Below are 18900 nucleotides of genomic sequence, written 5' to 3'. Positions count from 1 at the left end.
ACAGCAGTGCACCTGTATAAAGATTTATCACTAGGTTGATGTAGGCATAAAATCGAGGTGCATATAAACAGGCATTTAGGAGTTCCCTAGAAACTGTTGTAAATTTACCATTACAAGTTTTAGACCCAATGTCATTAATCTCATGTTTATTTGGGATTTTAACATTGTAGTGATCTTTAGTCAGAGTGAAAGTAGCAAATTGAATGTCTTAATTTTACGTTATAAGAAATAAAATAAATTTATAAAAATGCTGTCATTTTAATTCAGTATTATGTTGAATTACATTCCCAAGGCTTTCCAAATGTGTGTTTTTAAAGTCAGCAGTAACCTTTCAAAAGATAAATGATTTAGTAACTTTTTTCAAAACATTTAAATTCAAGACAAAATATTACACAAGCCATGGAAACAACTATAAAAACTGAGTACTTTGAACACTGTTTTCTCTGAAAATATATATGAATGAGTGTTTTTTGCTTTCTGCATTTTTGTTTAGAAAGAAGCTTTAAGACTTGCTGTTACTTTCAGCTAAGTGGAAATAATAAAATCTCCATGATGGAAGCTTGTTGTTATTGAGAAGAGATTTTGGGTCCCATTTAGTGGGAGTTTGATAAAGATACAGGTTACTTATATTGTAGTTTCCAGGCAGGACATGAAAAATAATACTGTGCTGGACAGACTTCCAAGAATTTTCAGGAAGGCAAACAACATTGTCTGTTGAAGTAATTGTGTTCTGACATTTTCATTAGCCCCCCACTTTACCTGTCCAAGCAAATGTATAAAACTCCCCCAGCCTAAACCCCAATGTTTTTCCCTTAAATATCCTTCTAGGCAGGAATGATCTAATCTTAGCAAAGTCCCTCCTGTATCACCTCTATTATAACACACATTCCCTGTGACTAGCAGCCATAATCACATTCAGTCAAGATACAGAGCAACCCAGACTAACAAAAATTTTAAGAAATTGCAAAGGCATTCTTGTAACTTGTGATGACCCCATGAAAATGTGCACAATGACGTGTTGGTTTTCAAGGGATGAGACTGGAAGGGGTGAACAGAAAAACAATTATATGATAAGCTGTCCTGTCTGTAGTCCTAAATTCATCTGCTTGACCATTTGCTATGTTTAAGATGCAGAGTTTTTTGATTCTCCAGAATGATGCTAAGGGTTTTCACTTTGGTGGACCATTTCACAAATGAGATTTTATATAGTTTTTCGCTCAGTGCTCCCTGGGCTTATTTGGCAGTTCAAAAGGAAGTGAATCTGCCAATGACCAAACAAACAGGCATACAGAAAAAAAAAAAAAAAGCTTCACATAGAATCACAGAGTCACAGAATCAGTAAGGTTGCAAAAGACCTCAAGGATCATCCAAGTCCAACCTGTCACCCAAGACCTCATGACTACTAAACCATGGCACCAAGTGCCATGTCCAATCCCCTCTTGAACACCTCCAAGGATGGTGACTCCACCACCTCCCTGGCAGCACATTCCAACGTCTAACAACTCTCTCTGTGAAGAACTTTCTCCTCACCTTGAGCCTAAACTTCCCCTGACGCAAGTAAGATTGTAAGTAAGATAAAGGCTGCTTTCTGGTTTGGCTGTGACAGTGGCCAGACCATACTTCAGTGCAAAACCTAAATGGTGAAGAGGCAGAAAAGGCAGGCCTGACTGTAATACAATTTATTCTGTCTATACCCCAACTCTGCTGAGATTGTTCCAGTAAAAGGCCATGGATCCACTCCAAAGAAACCACTGATGAGCTTCTTCTCGAAGTACAGATCATCACAAGGAAAAAATAATACTCTTCAGAGCATTATTTTAAAAGTCATACTTTTAAAAAGAAAAATACCAAACCCATGCAAGTCCTTTCTTCCAGGTCTGTAATTTGGCCACCCCCCCTTGGAACTTGCAGGCTGATCTTCTTTCATTGCGTGGCACATTCATTCACATTATCTTCTCCCTTCAGTTCCTCATTCAAGCTTTTTTTCTGCTCTATTTCAACCTGGCAGAGGAAAAAGAAGGAGAACAACGGTAATGAGATAGAAAAAAAAGATTCACAAGTCTTGGTGTCCTGACCAGGTGAAGAAACTCTTGGTTATGAAGAGAACAGAATAAGAAGGGAAAGATGGATTTTATTTACTCTTAATGTTTTCAGTCTAATTCAAACAGTTTCATGATTCAACATTGTCATGACATCACTTTCAGAAAGGATAATGCCATGTAAGAACTGGTCTCACATGATTTTATATTTATAACCATTTCTTTTACTTCAAATCCAATTCCAGAACCAAGCCAGCAGAGGAAAGGTGGCTTCCTAAGTGACGACAGAAGAACATCCTCAATTTTAAACTCCTCAGAGACTGATGTGTAAAGCAAAGAGATTAATTTTCAAAATGCACATGTATACTTGTGTTTGAAATTTTGACAACTATGAAAACTCAGGGATAATCCAATGTTTAAGTCTTAAAAGGGATATTTAGGAAGATCAAATACCACCTCCAGGGAATTTAAGAGACTGGTAAAAATGTAATTACAATTACCATGAAAAATATTTTCTATGAGAATCTTTTCAATACCTCTCATTGTTGCTCTTGAAAAAAGCAGGTAGGATGCCAATTCCTCTGCTGGGTGATCAGCTAACATACAAATTTTGGCATACTGAGGTTTTTGGCAGGTATATTTGTAGCACATTTTCGTATCTGCTTCTTGCCTTAGAGCAGGCAGGCAGAGGAAATATTTAAGCTGAGAAATAATGCCATCCTTTTTTCTGCTGTAGCACTCCCACTGTAGCTGTTATGAAGTGCAGCAAAACTCGTTCACTCTCTTAGCATGTCAACTAATTGCCAGTATTTGGCTGTGTGTGTGTGCTCTTCCACAAAGCAACTGCAAAGAAGTTTATTCCATCTTCGCTGAAGGATAACCCCCTGCTTGTTTGCCATGATCAATAGGCTGGACACAGGCAGGTGCTGCGCAGAGCCTGGCATGTGCCTAATTCCCAACCTATGTACCCATGGTATTTTATTTGCCCAGAGTTTTCAAGACAATGAAGTATGCAAAGTAACCATGGTGACTGCCACATGCTCAGCGGTACCTTGTAACTGTAGTGTGCTGAATAGTTGACCCACTTCCTCACATCGGTCTTGTCCTCAACAGAGATGGACCGAACGGTGGCTTTGGACGCAGACGTGGTGGGCGTGTCAAATTCAACATCTACATAGTGGACAAAACTGGAAGGCACTTCCCGGTCAGAGCCAAGCTCTAGGTGACAGAAGAAGCAGTGAGGATGGCCAGAAGCTGGAAAAAGAAAGCAACAGGCGTGAAAGTTGTGTTGAATGGATCGGAAAACACAACATCTAGGCAGAAGCAAGATCACAAAACCACAAGAAACTGAGTCTGCCTGGGTGAGCTGGTTTGTAGCCAGTGACATATCTTACCTGTTTCAGTGTTGTTGGGAATTTCCAGAGGAGTTAAGCATACTGCAAGAAGGACTGCCAGTCACTCAGGTTTGCTTTTAATGGGTTAAAATACAAGATGTAAATCAAGCACAGTAGAGTAAAGCTATTTCCCCTCTTCTGATTCTTACAGTGTATGTAAGAAGGTAAGTGCAGTGTGGCACATCTTTCTGCAATGCATTGATAGTAAGGAAAGGTGAGGTTTGGCAGATATTTCATGTTTGTTTGAAATTGTTATCCCCATTTTTAGCATAAGAAAAATATACCTGATAAGGTTAAATAACCTTCCTAGTTCAAAAAGCAAATCTGTGCACAGCTTATTAAGAACTGTTTATTCATTACTCTAACCCATGACAAGGTGCCTAGTCATCAGAGATGGCAAGGTATGGAAGTAACCAGGTTTAGCTCTGTCATCTGTAAATAAGCTTTTGTTATTTTCCCCCTTTACTTTGATGGATGGCAGTGATGTTTAACAATTAAAGTAGTGACAGCTAGTCAAACTAGGTTGGTTTTATTTCTGACTGCTGCCAACTCCCCAAGCTCTTGAACAAGTTATTTAAGGTCTGTGCCTCAGTTTGTCTGCAAAATGAGGATTAGAGCCTTTAAAGCCACTTTGGGATTTTTGACTGAAGAGCTCCTATTATCTAAGTATGTGTAAATTAATCTATAAATAAATGATGTAAAAATGAATGAACAGAATCCTTATCTGCCACTATTATAGGGTTTAGGATTTCTGACTCCATGGTCATTGGCTAAGTTTTTCTCCATTACAGCTCAGCAAGATGTACAGGATAAAGACAAGGAAGGAGGAAGGCAAGCAAAGTAAAAAGAACTGGGTGGAGAAAGCCCAGCAGCTCTCCTGGGAAAAGGAGGAAAATACTGACTGTGAAGGACTTGCAAGCCTGGGGGCTTTAAAAGGAAATAAGCTCAGCATGCAGAGTTTAGCCCAGAAGTCAACCCTGGCAGAAGCTTGAAAAGTAAAAGTTGCTTTTCATCCTGCAATATCTCAGTTAAACTCTGAAATAGAGTTGGACAGAAATTTCTACTTGGTGTAATTCTGAGTAAAAATTTCAACTAGAGTCAGCCCTTTATTTCCAAACAGCTTAGCCATTTCCCTCACAACTGCAAGGTTTATAAACTTATGTCTCTGCAGCAAATCCAGTAAGAGGCTATGCAAAGACCACAGGGATATGCAGCACTGTAGCTGAAGTTATGAATGAGTGGGTACAGCATCAAGCAGCTATAAAAGCTCAAGTTCTGTAAGTACTAAAATATATCAACTGCTTTTCATCAGGATTAATTATTCCAAGCACAGTGCTGACTGAGTCACCCTGGCTCTAGAGTGAGCTGGGATCTGACAACTTTGCATACCTGGATAAAAAGCAGTGGCACACAGCAGACCTTCAAGATGACTGCATGCACCACGCACTTGCAGCAGCCCCATGTACTCCCAGAGCAATCACTGTCCCCTGCAGCACCTGTCCCCTGCAGGGTTTTTGCTTCTGGTCAGTTCTTGAGCTTGGCTGGGGTGGTGTCCTGGTTTGACTTAGAAAAGAACTAATTCTGTTCAGTGATTTTACTTTTGAGCTCAGTCTAAGTAACTGCACTTTCTGAAATGAACAGCATGTTTCTGCAGGCAGTGTCTGCTTTTAGTAGTGATAATGCTTGATGTTCATAGTTAGTACCAAGGACTGCTGTGCAGACTAAGGTCACTGCTAAATCTTGTGTATCGTGTTGATGGTGCAGAAAGTAAAAGGTCATTCCTCTGTGGAAAGAAGCAGACACAACAGGCGACTCTAAAGGGACCAACTGAGTATCCCTTTCTGTATGTGTCATATTCAGTACAATGTTGAAGGATCACAAGGGTCAAGCTTTCTTCTTCAATGACCAGCACCTCAGGAGGACTCTGTCCATTCTGCCATTGATCCTGATCCATGAGTTCCTGAATCCAGTTCCAGAATCCAGCTCCCAAATCTTGTTCCTATCTGAGTCCAGTTTAGGATTTCCCAATGTCTGCCCACAGCATCAGCAGTGAAGGTGACTAACTGCCATCCAGGGGGTTGGGTTTGATATTGGCTTTGTATATATTTGATTTTATTGTTATTGTTTCACTAAAGCTGTTTTAGTTTTCTTTACCAGTTCATAAGTCTCTCTCCCTTATCCCCTTTCTCTTCTTCTCTGGAAAGGGAGAGAGGTTAGTGGAGTGTTTGTCACTCATCTAGTGGTTGGCCCAGCCCTAACCTTTCACAGGTGGGCACACCTATGGTGGCCAAGCACTTCAGCCTCTGCCATGGGACACATGGGTACCACTGCACATACCTGGGAATCACTGCTCTCTGGTAATGGATTTTGAAGATGCCTAATAATGAATCATTTCTGTGTCAAAAATTCTGTTTTCAGCTTTCAGTAATGGCAACCAACTCCCAGTCTCAGGCTCCCCATCTCCTTTCTCACACTGTATCAGTCTCAGCAGATTCCTCATTATAATCCTTCTTGCTCATCTGCTTGGCTATGCTTTTCCTCTCTAATTTGCTGTGGGTTGCTCCCTCCTTCAGACTGCCAGGGTTGCAGCCAAATCCCACAGCAGCCCAGGAGAGGGGGCTCTGGGATCTGGCACAAGCCACATCCACAGCTACAAAACATTGTTTGGCCACTCTGACCCTGATCTAGCATGTGCTCAGCTGCTTTTGGAATGGACATCTGTGAAGGTAACACTGGAAAGTGTTTAACTGGGCTTGAGCACACTATGTGGTGGGTGCTTTGGAGATCTGAGCTCTTAAAATTCTCATAGTTTCAACTGGACTCATGGAATCAGCAAACACACTTCTAACACATGAATTTTGGTGGATATTCAGGTTCAAAAATAAAAAACGGAAAAAAAGAGGGGGGAATAAAGAGATAGAGTAAAAAAATACGGTAATGCAATGTAATTAACACAACAATTTTTCAATAATTTCATCTATTATGTGCAACACTGAAAAAATATGGAAGTTATTCTTTTAAACCTGCTCAGCATGGTAGGGAACCAGGTAAAAGAAAGCAAGTCCTCCACCAAAGCTATAGCAAAAATAGGACATCAGTTTTCTTTCTGTCCTGAGTGTGAGGCACACAAGGCACAATTTATATAGACTTTCTGTTTGTTCAACAGGCTCAGAGATCTACCTCTAATGGGCAAGAGCACTTAGAAAAAATAGGAGGAAATCAACAGACTGCTATTGTTGTGCAACTCTTGTTTCCTTGAGCTACTGACATTCCATCCTGACAATCAAGGATCTGACAGTATAATTCATATATATGATGGGCTACCATGATTGGAGGGAATCTGTTCCAAATTACTCTGATGTCCCAGCATGTTTTGATTAAAGGGTAAACTTGACTTCAGGAAGTATACTAGGCAATGTGCCTGGGATTCAAACTAAAGCTGAGACATACAGATCCAAGGCTCTGCATAGAGACTACATCCCTGCTTCACTGCAAGTGTTTTCTTATGACTGAAAACCATGTGGATGTTTTCCTGATTTTCTGCTAGTGGAATTAAAAAAAAAAATCCAAACATATGGAGCCCAGCCAGCTGCAACTGAAGCTCTGCAAAGCCTGTAATTAAGCTTTCTTTATGAACTGTTTTGATCATGTTAATTTTGATTATAAGAAGAAGAAGAAAGTTTAACAAGCTATTTTTGAAAGGATTTTGGGAATGTATTCAGTGGAATCCAGTCTGTACTTTTTTCTTAGGTCAAATCATTGTCAGAGCACCCACAGTCCTTCATTTGTCATATACTTTTCAATGTCCAGTCATAAGCAGATGTTTTGACTACAAAACAATCAGACAGTGCTGATAACAAGTTCTTATAGTGAGAATGCAAAGGGCCCCATTCCACTAGAAAGCATGAAGAGAAAACATTTGGATGGAGAGCAAAGTGTTAGGATACTACAACCTGTGGGAACCCAAAAAAGAAATGATAACGAAATGTTTAGATGGCCTTCATGTCTGTGAGACCCTGAAAGTGGTAAGAGATGTTATACCTTCAAATCATGTGAAAAAAGGATGGGAGTAAAAAATAATAAAGTATTGCATCATTGAAATAGATGGGAAGGCAACTCATCTGTCAGAGCCTGCAATCTGGATATATGGAGGGACCCACAGTGTGTGCCTATGTGTATGCTCTTTTGGTATGTAATGGCAGAGAGGCATCATGTGCTAGAGGGAGTCATGCAATGCATATACCCCAGGTTGTGGGTCTCTGGAGTCAAGATGGAGGTGGAGACCACGGCCACCTGCAGTATTTCCCCCCAGCTGCAGTGTGATGGCTCTATCGCTCTCCTGCTTTCAGTCCCAGGCACCACAGCACTTTGTTAGCAGATGAGAGATTTACAGAGGACCCAGAGCACTCTTAGGTGTGAGTTGCAGGTGTTAGAGTACAAAGGAATATTTTCATACTTAAGTGCTTGAGAACTAAATAATTTATAGGGACTTCTGCAAACAGGTGGACATGAGTTATTACATGACTTGTTGGGTAGGGCTGGATACAGCCAAGCATGCACAAGGTTGGGAGTAGGCCACACACGAGTAGCACATAGAAGTGCATCTGGTCCATCAGACAAATCTAAGAAGAAGAGGGAATCAATGCCTTTGAGAACCATTTATATCCCCTCTTTGTTTGCCATCTAGTTTAAGGAAGACCATGAGACAAATACCATCAAGAAATGCAATGAGACTCTTGAGAAACAAGGTCAGATTTAGACTATACTTGGCCTGCCCTGTCATCACTTTGGAATTCCCTCCCTCTCACATAACTTACGTGTCTTGGCCAAGACAGTGTTTGCAAGGCCTTTCCTTTCCCCAAAAGTACATCTGACCTGACTGGAGGGGTGAGGACACTCTCTTCCTCTCAGGATGTAAACAAATACTAACTGGCCTGCATTCTGACACTGATGGATAGATGCTCTGTGGCAGGGCTCCAACAGCAGCACCAAGACTATGATGCATTTCCCTTTGACACATGGTGTATATATAATAAAGCCTCACACTAGGAGAGATGAGATCAAGGAAACAAGACATAGATCAACATCTCCCTCAAAGCAGTAATGGGTAAGGGAGCATCATCTTGCAGGAGGCACTAGAGACAGGAGTTCTGCCTCTTCTCCTGGTTTGATACTGGCATGTTCAGTGATTGTGTAAAAGTGTGGGGGCTCTCGCTTCCCCAGCTGTAATGTCAGTATGGTATACTGAGATCTTTGAAGAGAAGATGCCAAAGAAAGCCCAAATTCACAGCATCTCATTCCCAGAGCTCATGCAGATGGCATAGTGAGATCTTCCTCACAAGAATGTGACTGCTCATAAACAGCTTGAGGTTAACTGTTCATTGTTGTATTTCTCTTTGAGTTCTTCTCAGGCTCTCTCTTATGCCTCTCACTACAGAAAAAACAGAGCATTCACTTTTGTCAGTGACATCCCTCCACATTTGTAACCCATGGTGTAAGCTGGCATCCTTGGGCTGGTAAGTGATCCGAAAGACCAGAAGTCTTGGACTGGTGTTTTGCTGACATTGTAACTCAAACTCAGGAAAAAATATATGTTCTTAGAAAGTGCCAAATATGGTACAACACTGAACTTTCCTTCAGAGAACACTGAACACAGAAACCCTCCCAGTCATCCATCTGCATTACTACAGCATTAATAATAAAAAGTCAATCTCGTTTGTAAAAAGCTACTTTAGATTACAGAAATTAAGAATTAGAATTCACTATGAATAAAAAAAAAAAACAAAACACCAAGCTGTCTGGCTTTATTGCATAGCATGAATGACAGGCAGGAAGTAGAATGACTGGAAGCATTGGCCAAAGGGAACAGTGGCCAAAGGGAACAGTAGCTTGCCTGTGTTGTTTGAATGCTTAATTATGAACATGTTACTAGGAATACAAAGACTTGTGAGTTTTATGTTGGTATGAGCCTATGAGTCTATTCTCTATTCAGGTTTAAACTGTATTTACTTGTCTTCACTGATTACAGAAAAATAGCCATGAACTGGTGTTTGGAAATTTCTTTTTTTAATGGTTGCACAATATCTTAGGTCCCCATTTTGGATGCAGTGAAGGTCCTCTTACAATGCCCATTCCAGATGCAAAGAAAGGTCAGATAAATGGATCCTGCAACTAACTGATGTCATGTGGTGTACTACAGAGGATGGTTTATCCCTCACCATGTAAACTCAGTATTCCCCATCTTTCAAAATAGATGGTTTTTAGGTTACTCCTGCAGAGATGGTATGCATCACTCACCTGAGTTTTTGTCAGGCAGTCGGTTTATCCTCCATACAATGGAATTAAAGGCATGCTCATATTTGGCAGTTCCCAGGGTTACTCTCATTACTGGCTCAGAACCAGACAGACTGGTTGATCCAAAAGTGGCCCCCTTGTTCACCTTGGCTTTCAAAGATTTCTCCCCCAGGACGCTCTCCCTGCGGAAGTTCTTCACCCACTCGCTTGGCACTGGGTAGCGGATCATCACGTTTTCACAAGGGACCTGAGTTAAAGGGTCACGGTTGGAAGAGAACCCGGTGGACATCATCAGCCAGCTCTGCACCTCCACTTCAGCACCATTGATACTAGCAGCTGTCCTCAGAGTAAAAGGTAAACTTTTCTCAGCAAAGACAGTTCTGAATCGCATCAGTTCAAACCGACAGGCATCCAAGGGGTTGAACAGGATAATATGGGAGTTATTAAACATATCCTCATCCACACATGAATGGAACTGACAGCTGTATAATTTAATCCATTTAGTGGTAGTAGTGGGTATAATATCTTGCCTTGCAACTATTTCATTCCCTTTCATCAGGATATCATTAAGGCCCAGTCTGCATTCTGCCAGGCCAGAAAGGAAGCTGAGAACATAGACATGGGTCAGCACACTGTGCTGAAGAATCGTGTTGTCTCCTTTGGCCAAGATGCCATGAAACTCATCCCTGACATCAACTGTGATTTCTTCCTCTTGATAGTTTAATCCTACTGTGCTCAGATCTGTCGATGAGGCCGGCAGGTTCATCAGTGTGTCTTGCACAGCACTGATGAAGCTAAGGAAGTCTTCATAATCTGTAGTCCCCAGCTTGATAATTTGCTCTCTCTCTGCTGTGTGAGCAATGGCTGGTTTCGGCTGATACTTCTTTTTCTCCTTGTAGGTTGTGCGGTCCAACCGCACACTGTGTATCCTTCCGTTCTCATCGTAGTTCTGGAGTTTGCGCTCTGAAATCTCATGATTGATTTCAAGTTTGAACTCCCGAAAAGGCTTCTCCAGTCCTTTCTCATAAAAAAGCTGTATACACCCACTGTCAGTCAGCTTCACATATATCGGTCCCCAGTGCCTGGATGACATAATATTCTTCTTCTCTGGGATCCTGAGCATCATTGGCCATCCATCCTTTGGCTTAGCTGGTGCCAGGTTAAATAGGGTTGCATCCAGATCATACGGCATTGCGGGATCATCATCAGGCAAGGTGAGGCTGCTCACATGATCTGGGTCACCAATCTGAAGTTGCTTGAGCTGCTCTACAGCATCTGTGTGGGTTACGCTTTTGTTTGCTTCATGGAAACTGATGGTATCAGGCTCTTGATGAAGAACAATGAGAGAGTCTCTTTGGCTTTTGCCTGGAGCACTGGAGACAGAGGAACTTTTGGAACGTCTGTCTTGCTCCTCAAAGAATGAACTGAATGGATTGATGGGTGAGGGTTGGACATCTCGCAGAGATTCATCCAGGAAGGGATTAGTAGCACTCCATGGTGGTGTTTCAACAGAATGCAACTTGGTTAAGGAGGAAAGGTCTAGTTTTTGAATTTTGGAGAGATCTCCCAATGTGCTTTTAGGACGCTCTCTTTTCTTAAAGGATGTAGTGAGATTAAAGTTAACATCTGGAGTCTGTGTTTCTGCAGGTGGGGCGTCTGTTTTCAAGGGAGAAAAGTTCTGTGGTGAAAAACTGACTTCATTGTCATCAAAAGTCACCCAGCTGGGAAAGCGAACTGTGTTTTGGGTACAGGAATGCCCATTCGTGGAAGTGTTGTTTAGCTGCCAGTTGACAGCCTCCATATCTATCTCTTCATCTTCCTGGAGAGATGAGGAATTGTCTTTAAAAGAAGAGGGGAGGGGAGAAAATTTCAGCCAATTATTCTGAAGTTCTCTCCACAAAAAGAAAACCATAATAGTTTGCATGCTCAGGAAAGGCTGGGCAAGAATGACAGTGGAAAGACTCATCTAAAAGGCTGAACAGTCTAACAAGGATTACTGAAGAAACAGCTGAACACAGAAAAGGTATGCAGGAAGAAATACAAAAGGAGTGGCAACAATGACTGCATTTCTCTCATTCCAACATAATGACCTAAAAAAAAAGGAACCTTAGCCCACATGTTGTAGTGATTTTTTAAAAATTCCCCTGTAAACTTTCAGGCTGCATTTCTTCTCTCCACTTACCTTTTGTCATTTGCCTCTTTTGCTCCCTCTTGCTCTTATTCTCATTTCCCCCTCTCTGTCCTCACACCTTGTGTTCTAGAGAATTCAGTAAGAAGGGAGAATGAATATTGAGGAAGAGCACTTCTTCACTCTATCACCACAGACTTGTATACACATTTGCTGTTACCACAAAAGCATATGGAGATATAGTGAAAGCACCATAAAGGGTGCCTAGGTGACATTTTTGCCCAAGATGTGTTCAGCAAAGAGAGTCTTTGGCTTACCCAGTGGAAAAGAGTCTGCCAGGTGCCAGATGTCTGAAAAATCTGTCAGAGAAGTTGTGATCTAAGGATTTATGTTAGAATAAGGAAAGACGTATTTTTGACTTGTATGGTGGAAGCTGTCCTCGTCCTCTGTCAGGACATAGCACTTTTGGCTACCGTTTTCTTAGACTCGGGCTCTGCCAAGGCACTTGCTGGAAGCCAGCATCATATAATCTTCTATTTCAACCCCAGCTCCTTCTGGAATAGATAGCTGCAGTGGTAATGTGGTGTTTTCCAAAAGCAGCATAAATTCTCAGAGTTCAGAAATTAAAGACTTTCCTTCCCATTTTCTTCCCACTGAGCTTATTAATCTGAGTGCTCCTCAAAATGAGCAGCCAGCATGAAATTGTGCTCTCTAGCTGCACCACAGGTTTGCTCTACATATGATACAGCAGTGCTAGCATTTGGGACTTTTATTTCTGATAGATATACACCCCCCATGTTTTACAAAAGTCATTGCTCTTCAGTACAAGCAGAAAAGTGAGTGTAAAATGTAGTGCTTCAGTATGGCTGTACGCCTGTGATTTGAGCATATTTTACAGTGTTAACAACAACAAATGATTTAAGTAATTATTTTAATTGCCACCACTTCCCAGTCTGGTCAGCAAGTCCTAAGTCCTTTGAAGCAAACCAAAGGCAGTGAAAAGATGTGGTAAGAGTCTCTGCTCTTATGATAGTTCTGGGAAAACATCTCCCATTTCTTTTAGGACTTCTAAAAGTCCTGTGTTTATAAGTTCAGGGTTTCTTAAGAGCAGACCACCTCTTCCCTGCCTGCAATGATAATTTTCCTCTTTCTGCTTTTGAATTGCAGAAACCAAATGCGATTCCACAAATCAAGTATTTACAATTATGGTAAGTTTAGGAGGCAGATGAGAAGACCTCCTTGAGAGTCCGTGTGAAAAACATACAGTGACCTAAAAAATTTCTTTCTAAATGGAACAAGTTTTTTAAAATTAATTGCTTTTTCATTCCAGATGCTCAGAAATACAACAGAAGCATTAAGAGAAGACAGTTTCATATCTGTAATAATTAGTTTAATTTTATTTTCTAGGGAAAAAATTCAATAACCTCTTATTTGATCTGTGGAGTGCAAAAGCTAGGAAGTGAAATAATACTTCTTTTTGAAACTAAAACAAAAAAATACATTCTTCTGCTGGCAAAGAGCCGTAGGGTTGGGATTAGAAATACTTGAAGAATACAGAGGTGGTTCTAGAAAAAACAGGGTTTTAGTTTTGTCTCTAAGAGAATGACTAATAGCAGGGAGGATAAAAATAGCAATATGCTAAAGCAGCTAAACATCCAAGAAAGTTCTGAGAACTAGATGAAATAGTGTGCATATCCCAAGAGAAATGCTGGAACCTCTGCTGCAAAAGCCAATACAGTATGCTGAAAAATATTGATATTGCTAGAATATGACATAGACAATTTATATTTTCCCCTTCTTGACTTTTGATGAGCTCCTGAACACGGGTGATAAAAGTTTAAAACGTGAATGTCCTTCAGTTTGGCAGCACCTTGGTAGATCTGGGAGAGGACACTTTAAGAAAGCGATTCCCTAGATGAACTTCTTGCTTTTTAAACTGTTTTGAAATTTCCTTCCTACAAAATAAATCAAGGTGATAGCTTGCTGATGGGGTATGGACAGTCTTCAACCCAGAGTGACTTCTGACTGAGAAAGACTAATTTTGCATTAAGAAAAGGAAGAAGTGATCAAAACAAAGCACTTTGTTTTTTTCCTTCTTGACCCACTGACTTTCTTTCCTAAGCCAATGACTTTGATAAGTGTTTACTTTGAAAAATTAAAATATCTTTGAATTGTCTGACCTTGCCAGATTCCAACCTAACAGGTTGTTTCAGCCAGCTACAAAACACAGAGCAGATTTAGCAAGGTGAAGGTGACAGTAGCTCTGTTTCCTTTCCCACTCACACCACAAGGTGAGCTCTGGAGCAAGCAGCCCACACAACTATGTATCTCTGCACTCATTTTTCTACATTAAGTGCCTGGGGGAAAGGCAGTCATCCAGCTGCTAAAGGACACTGATACTGCAAACTGTTCATGACCAAAACTGTGCCACAGAAGTAGGAAGAAAATTTGAGTGTGTTATACACCTTTCAAAAAGAAATCCAGATAATGACTGTAAGAAATATGTCTGAGCAAAAGCTTAGATTTTCAAATTTGAGTACTTGTCTGTTTTCTTGAGAGAGACAGGAGTTCAGAGCCTCACTGTGTGACATTCTGCTACTTGAGTATCTTAATTTACCTTTAATTCAGATAGCTCTACTTTAAACTTTAGACCACCAACACCTGGCAGGCTGGAACATGGACTTGTAAGCATTCCTGCAGATTTTGAGTGTCTCTGCAAGATCTGACATGCGGAAGAGATGACTGCTCACACAGTCCTTACCCTCTTCTCCTGCTGTTGAACACATCACATACAAAAAGTTAACAGCAACTTAGTTCTCCAGTGTGTTAACAGAAAAGTTAAGTTTTTAGCTTTGTACTTTAGGGCACAGCTAAGAGACATTTCAAAATCATCACTGATTAAGTAACCAGCAGAAAGATGTGCAAGATGAAAGACTGAAGTCACAGACCTGATCTCTACGTTTCCCTTTTTTATTCCTTCTCCTCCCATTTGATAGGCTTCTCAGATCATGTTGAATGGAATCATCCTTAGATAACTTTCCAGTTCATTCCACTGTCATATTCTAACATTACATCCTTTTGAACTTATGTATCTAAATTTAGGCCATGTAAATCAGTGGCCTGATTAAACCTGATGTAGTTTTATCCCAAATCTGTTGTACGACATAGTCTGTTCCCAGCAGTGGGTTAATGACAACTTAAATACGATGTCTATTGCTTGGTTAACGCTTGAAAATGCACCAGAAGTGCCCAAATAAGTTTAGTAGCCAAAAGAAGTTAAATAAACTGAAGGTACAAAGAAGTTATATCAAGAGCTTCCAGCTCCATTTGAAACACAATGAATTTAATCTACATTCAAGTACTTTATCCCCATGAGTCTCTAATCATTATGAGAACTGCTAAATTTCATTTTAAATATAAGCCATCATGCAGACACTAAATTGAAGACGAAATACAAGCAAATTATGACTCAGCCACCCACAGCTAGGTTGCAGTTGCTCTCATACTGCAATAAAACTGTTGAAAACGGCTGTCCTCCATGCACGGTCTTAAAGGATCCTAGAAGTTTTTTTGTTGTAATTTTCTTCTTATTCTGTATCTACACAAACATACACATTTATGGGAAGGCAGGACTACTTCATTTCTGGCATTCATGCTTACCTTGTTTCATTGCCCTGAATTACTTGCTTTGTGTCTCCTTCACTCATGCTTCCTCTTGCTGCTTGTAGAGGGAATAGAACATCTTCCCAACAACAGAGCCTGACCTAACTAATAATTAAGGAACTGATATCTGACTACCCACAAGAACAATGGTAGTTGCAGCTGGAATTCTCATTGCAACCATTTATGCTATTTGAGTGCCTGTTTATCTTTATTCACAGAGAAACTAATTAATCAAAGACTGAAATAGAATCAGAGCCCTGTCATTATTCCTCAAGTAAAGAACATATTCAAGATAACTTAATTAGTTTGCAGCTTGAAGATTTCCTGTATGATTGAATTTAAAAATGTTCAATATTTTTATTTTGTAATGTCTATTGACTAGTTGAAATACTGGCTTATGAAAAATCAACATTTCAGATGTAGTATGGAATAACTGAAACAGTATTTCAGCAACTCATAAGCCCTGTACAGTTAACTCAGATCTCGGTTATGGCTGTAACCACAGTTTTGCAAAAGTTTCTTATATGTTCTGCAGTCTGTACTATGCAGTAGGCTGGGCAGCCAGAATGTATCTGTCTAGTCTTTAAACCAAGCATCTGTAACACACACCCTGCACAAACCGGTAAATTAGATTCCTGCTGCAGATAACCATATACAGAAAAAGTGATTTCCAAATATATTGCTTAGGTTTTAGTCTGTAAATACTTAGTGTACTAATACTCTTAGAAAGAATTACAGTCAGGAACAAACACACAGCTTATCCAGAAATCACCCAACCATTGCAACAAAGGTAGATCTATAGCTTTGGAATGTAACTGCAAGTATGCCCAGGTCTCCAATTAATACCAATTTATCATTTGAACAGTAAATTCCAAATTAGCCATAGTTCACAACAAGGTTGGTTGTGTCTTGAAAAAACTGTTAGATCTTCACATCATGTAGGAATTAAGTGGTAATAAACTAAAGGCAATAAGGAACTTTAAAAGGGAATAAAACTCTCCTAGTGACAGCTAGAAGGGAGGCACTTAAAAAAAAGCACTGTTTATCACTTAAATGCACCTTTCTTCAGGTTCTTATTCAGCAGACTACTTTAAAAAGAAATTGAAATACATTTTGTTCTTGTACCATACTTTTAAAAAGTGGAGTTCTTCTACTAGATGTAAAAGAGTGGTACTTAATAGGTACCAAAACTATTACAAAAGAAGACGGTTTTTGATTTAAACCCATGTGAGGGTCACAGATCCAGGAAGCACATGTTTTTCCTGAAGATCAGTTCTTGTGCTTCCATTAGCTGGCCAGAAGGTGGTACATTAAGACTGATACAATTAGAAGAAGTCTCAAGATTTTTAACAGGTTTAGACAAGACTATGCCTGCTTAAAGAATTCACACCATTTATGTGATATAATAGTATTGTTTTATAATTAAGAATCATCTAAGCCAAGTTGTGAACAGATCTCATGTAAAAACTGTTTTCCTTAGAACATACTTTTACTAAACAAATGTAAAGTAAACATCTTAGCAACTAAGCATACCTACATTACAAAGCAACTTTGTTTTCATCCCAGGAGATGCAGCATAGACACGACTGGCATAGTTTTGCTACTATGTCATCAAACTTGGTTCTCAGCAAGGTGTGTTCAGTCCAGAGGTTACAAAAACTACTACACCCAAACCTTAGTCATTATTACTGCCATTGGAGTATTTACATTTGGCTAGACTAGACAAAGCTTGTATGCGCAGGGCGAGAGCAGAGATGGGAAACACAAAGCTGAACCTGTTCTAGCAGAAGGATTAATAAAAGAATAAGAGGCTCTCTGGAGAAGAGTGAGTTGGTCTGCTTCATCTTTCATCCAAAAGGAGAACAAGACGACACACACACAGCATTTTTCAAAGGCAGTTCCTTTTAAAGTACATCGGGGAAGACAAAGGATGGCAGTTTGCCTCTCAATGTACTTTGGACTTAGCTTTTATCCACAAAGGACTGTTTCCCTCTCTGATTTTGATCAGCAGTGCATATAGCATATCCTTCAATATTGGAACTACCACGGAGACGAGACCATGGAGCTCATGAAGAAATATTCTGAGAGAAAGTAAAAAAAACCGCAAAATTTTCCTGCTAGCCCAGGGTGTCCCAAAAAGTTAATGATATTTAGCAAGCAGAAAAAAAAATCCATAGCCTATCCTACAAATGCAAAACCAATCTCACTCTATCCTGGAGGAGCTGATACTAGCATCCACTGAATAAACTCTCTTCTGCAAAGAGCAATTACATAAATCTCTCATACACAGGCAATACACTGCTTCATTATGCCACAATTTTACAAGCAATACATGATAAACTGGTAGTAAAATACAGAAGTTTGCAGCCCTCTTAAATTTTGTCTTCAATTCTTGAAATAGTACCATGTGGAACATGCCTGACATTTGCAGTGCCAGACTGCAGGTGAGAATCTGTCAGCTACTGGACCCTCTCAGAATTTAGGGTCCCGTTAAGCAGCATAACTTTTGACTGCAAAGCAACACACTATGGTCTCACGCATCAAGATAAGGATTCAAAAGGCAGCTGTGGTACTTGCATAAGCATGGGGATTTGGCTGTGCTGATTACATGTAAGAAATGTTCCTATAGTTGTGTGAAAATTGAAGGGAGGAGACCATTGTGGTCATCAGATGTCTGAAATGCTTTGAGTTTGCTATTGCTAGTCCATCAGTTCAGAAACTGTACTGGCAGTGCCCACAAATGGTAACACCAGCTGATGACAGCTTACGGTAGTCAGTGCAAAATAATTGGCTTATCTCTAATACCTAGGTGGGCAGTTCCTGCATGACTGAAGCCAGTATCACTCCAACTATCTGCTCAGTCTTGTGCTGCTTCTGTGGCAAAAAGAGACATGTCAGTATGCAGGGACATTGGTTAAGCCTGTCCCAGTGCTGAATTTGTTGTGTACAGAAATAAACACTGATGTCCATCTCTGCACATTGTTTAGAAAGAGGTAGAACAAAATATATCAGGAAAAGAAGGAATGTGCTTTGCATGATGACTGACATAAAAAGGTACAAAATTAAAATTTATGTTGATAGGCAAAGACACAAACATCTACATTACAGAGAAAAAGTGATGGGAGGAGGAGAAAGAACAGACATTTGTTATTTTACATCTTCAAAATGTGCTACTGCCAACACTTCTGGCTCCCCACAACTTTTAAAAATAGTAGCACTAACTTCCTCATTCTTGCACCCAAGGCATTTCCCAGGATCAAGTTTTATATCATATCAAGTCAGCAGCTCACATCCTGTCTGCCAGATTTGCTTGCACATCTCAGGTTATCCAGGCAAGAGGTAATTTCATATTTATACACTACCTTTACCCTGAGCAATACCA

At 40.2% G+C, this 18900-nt stretch overlaps 1 protein-coding gene across 1 annotated transcript in view; it reads right to left on the bottom strand.

The window, feature by feature from the left end:
* Nucleotides 1-1923: 1923 nt before the first annotated feature.
* Nucleotides 1924-18900, bottom strand: part of STON2 (stonin 2) — a 50846-nt gene continuing 33869 nt past the window's right edge. Inside the window, exons 4-6 of the mRNA XM_054400079.1 lie at nt 9731-11566; nt 3091-3293; nt 1924-2001 (exon numbers count right to left, since the gene is read on the bottom strand). Coding sequence (XP_054256054.1) covers nt 1924-2001; nt 3091-3293; nt 9731-11566 — 2117 coding nt within the window. The remainder of the gene's footprint in view (nt 2002-3090; nt 3294-9730; nt 11567-18900) is intronic.

This window comes from Indicator indicator, chromosome 4, assembly GCF_027791375.1.
Source record: "Indicator indicator isolate 239-I01 chromosome 4, UM_Iind_1.1, whole genome shotgun sequence".
Classification (NCBI taxonomy): Eukaryota; Metazoa; Chordata; class Aves; order Piciformes; family Indicatoridae; genus Indicator; species Indicator indicator.
Note: the sequence above shows the minus strand (reverse complement) of the source record. Positions and strands in the feature narration are given on the sequence as shown.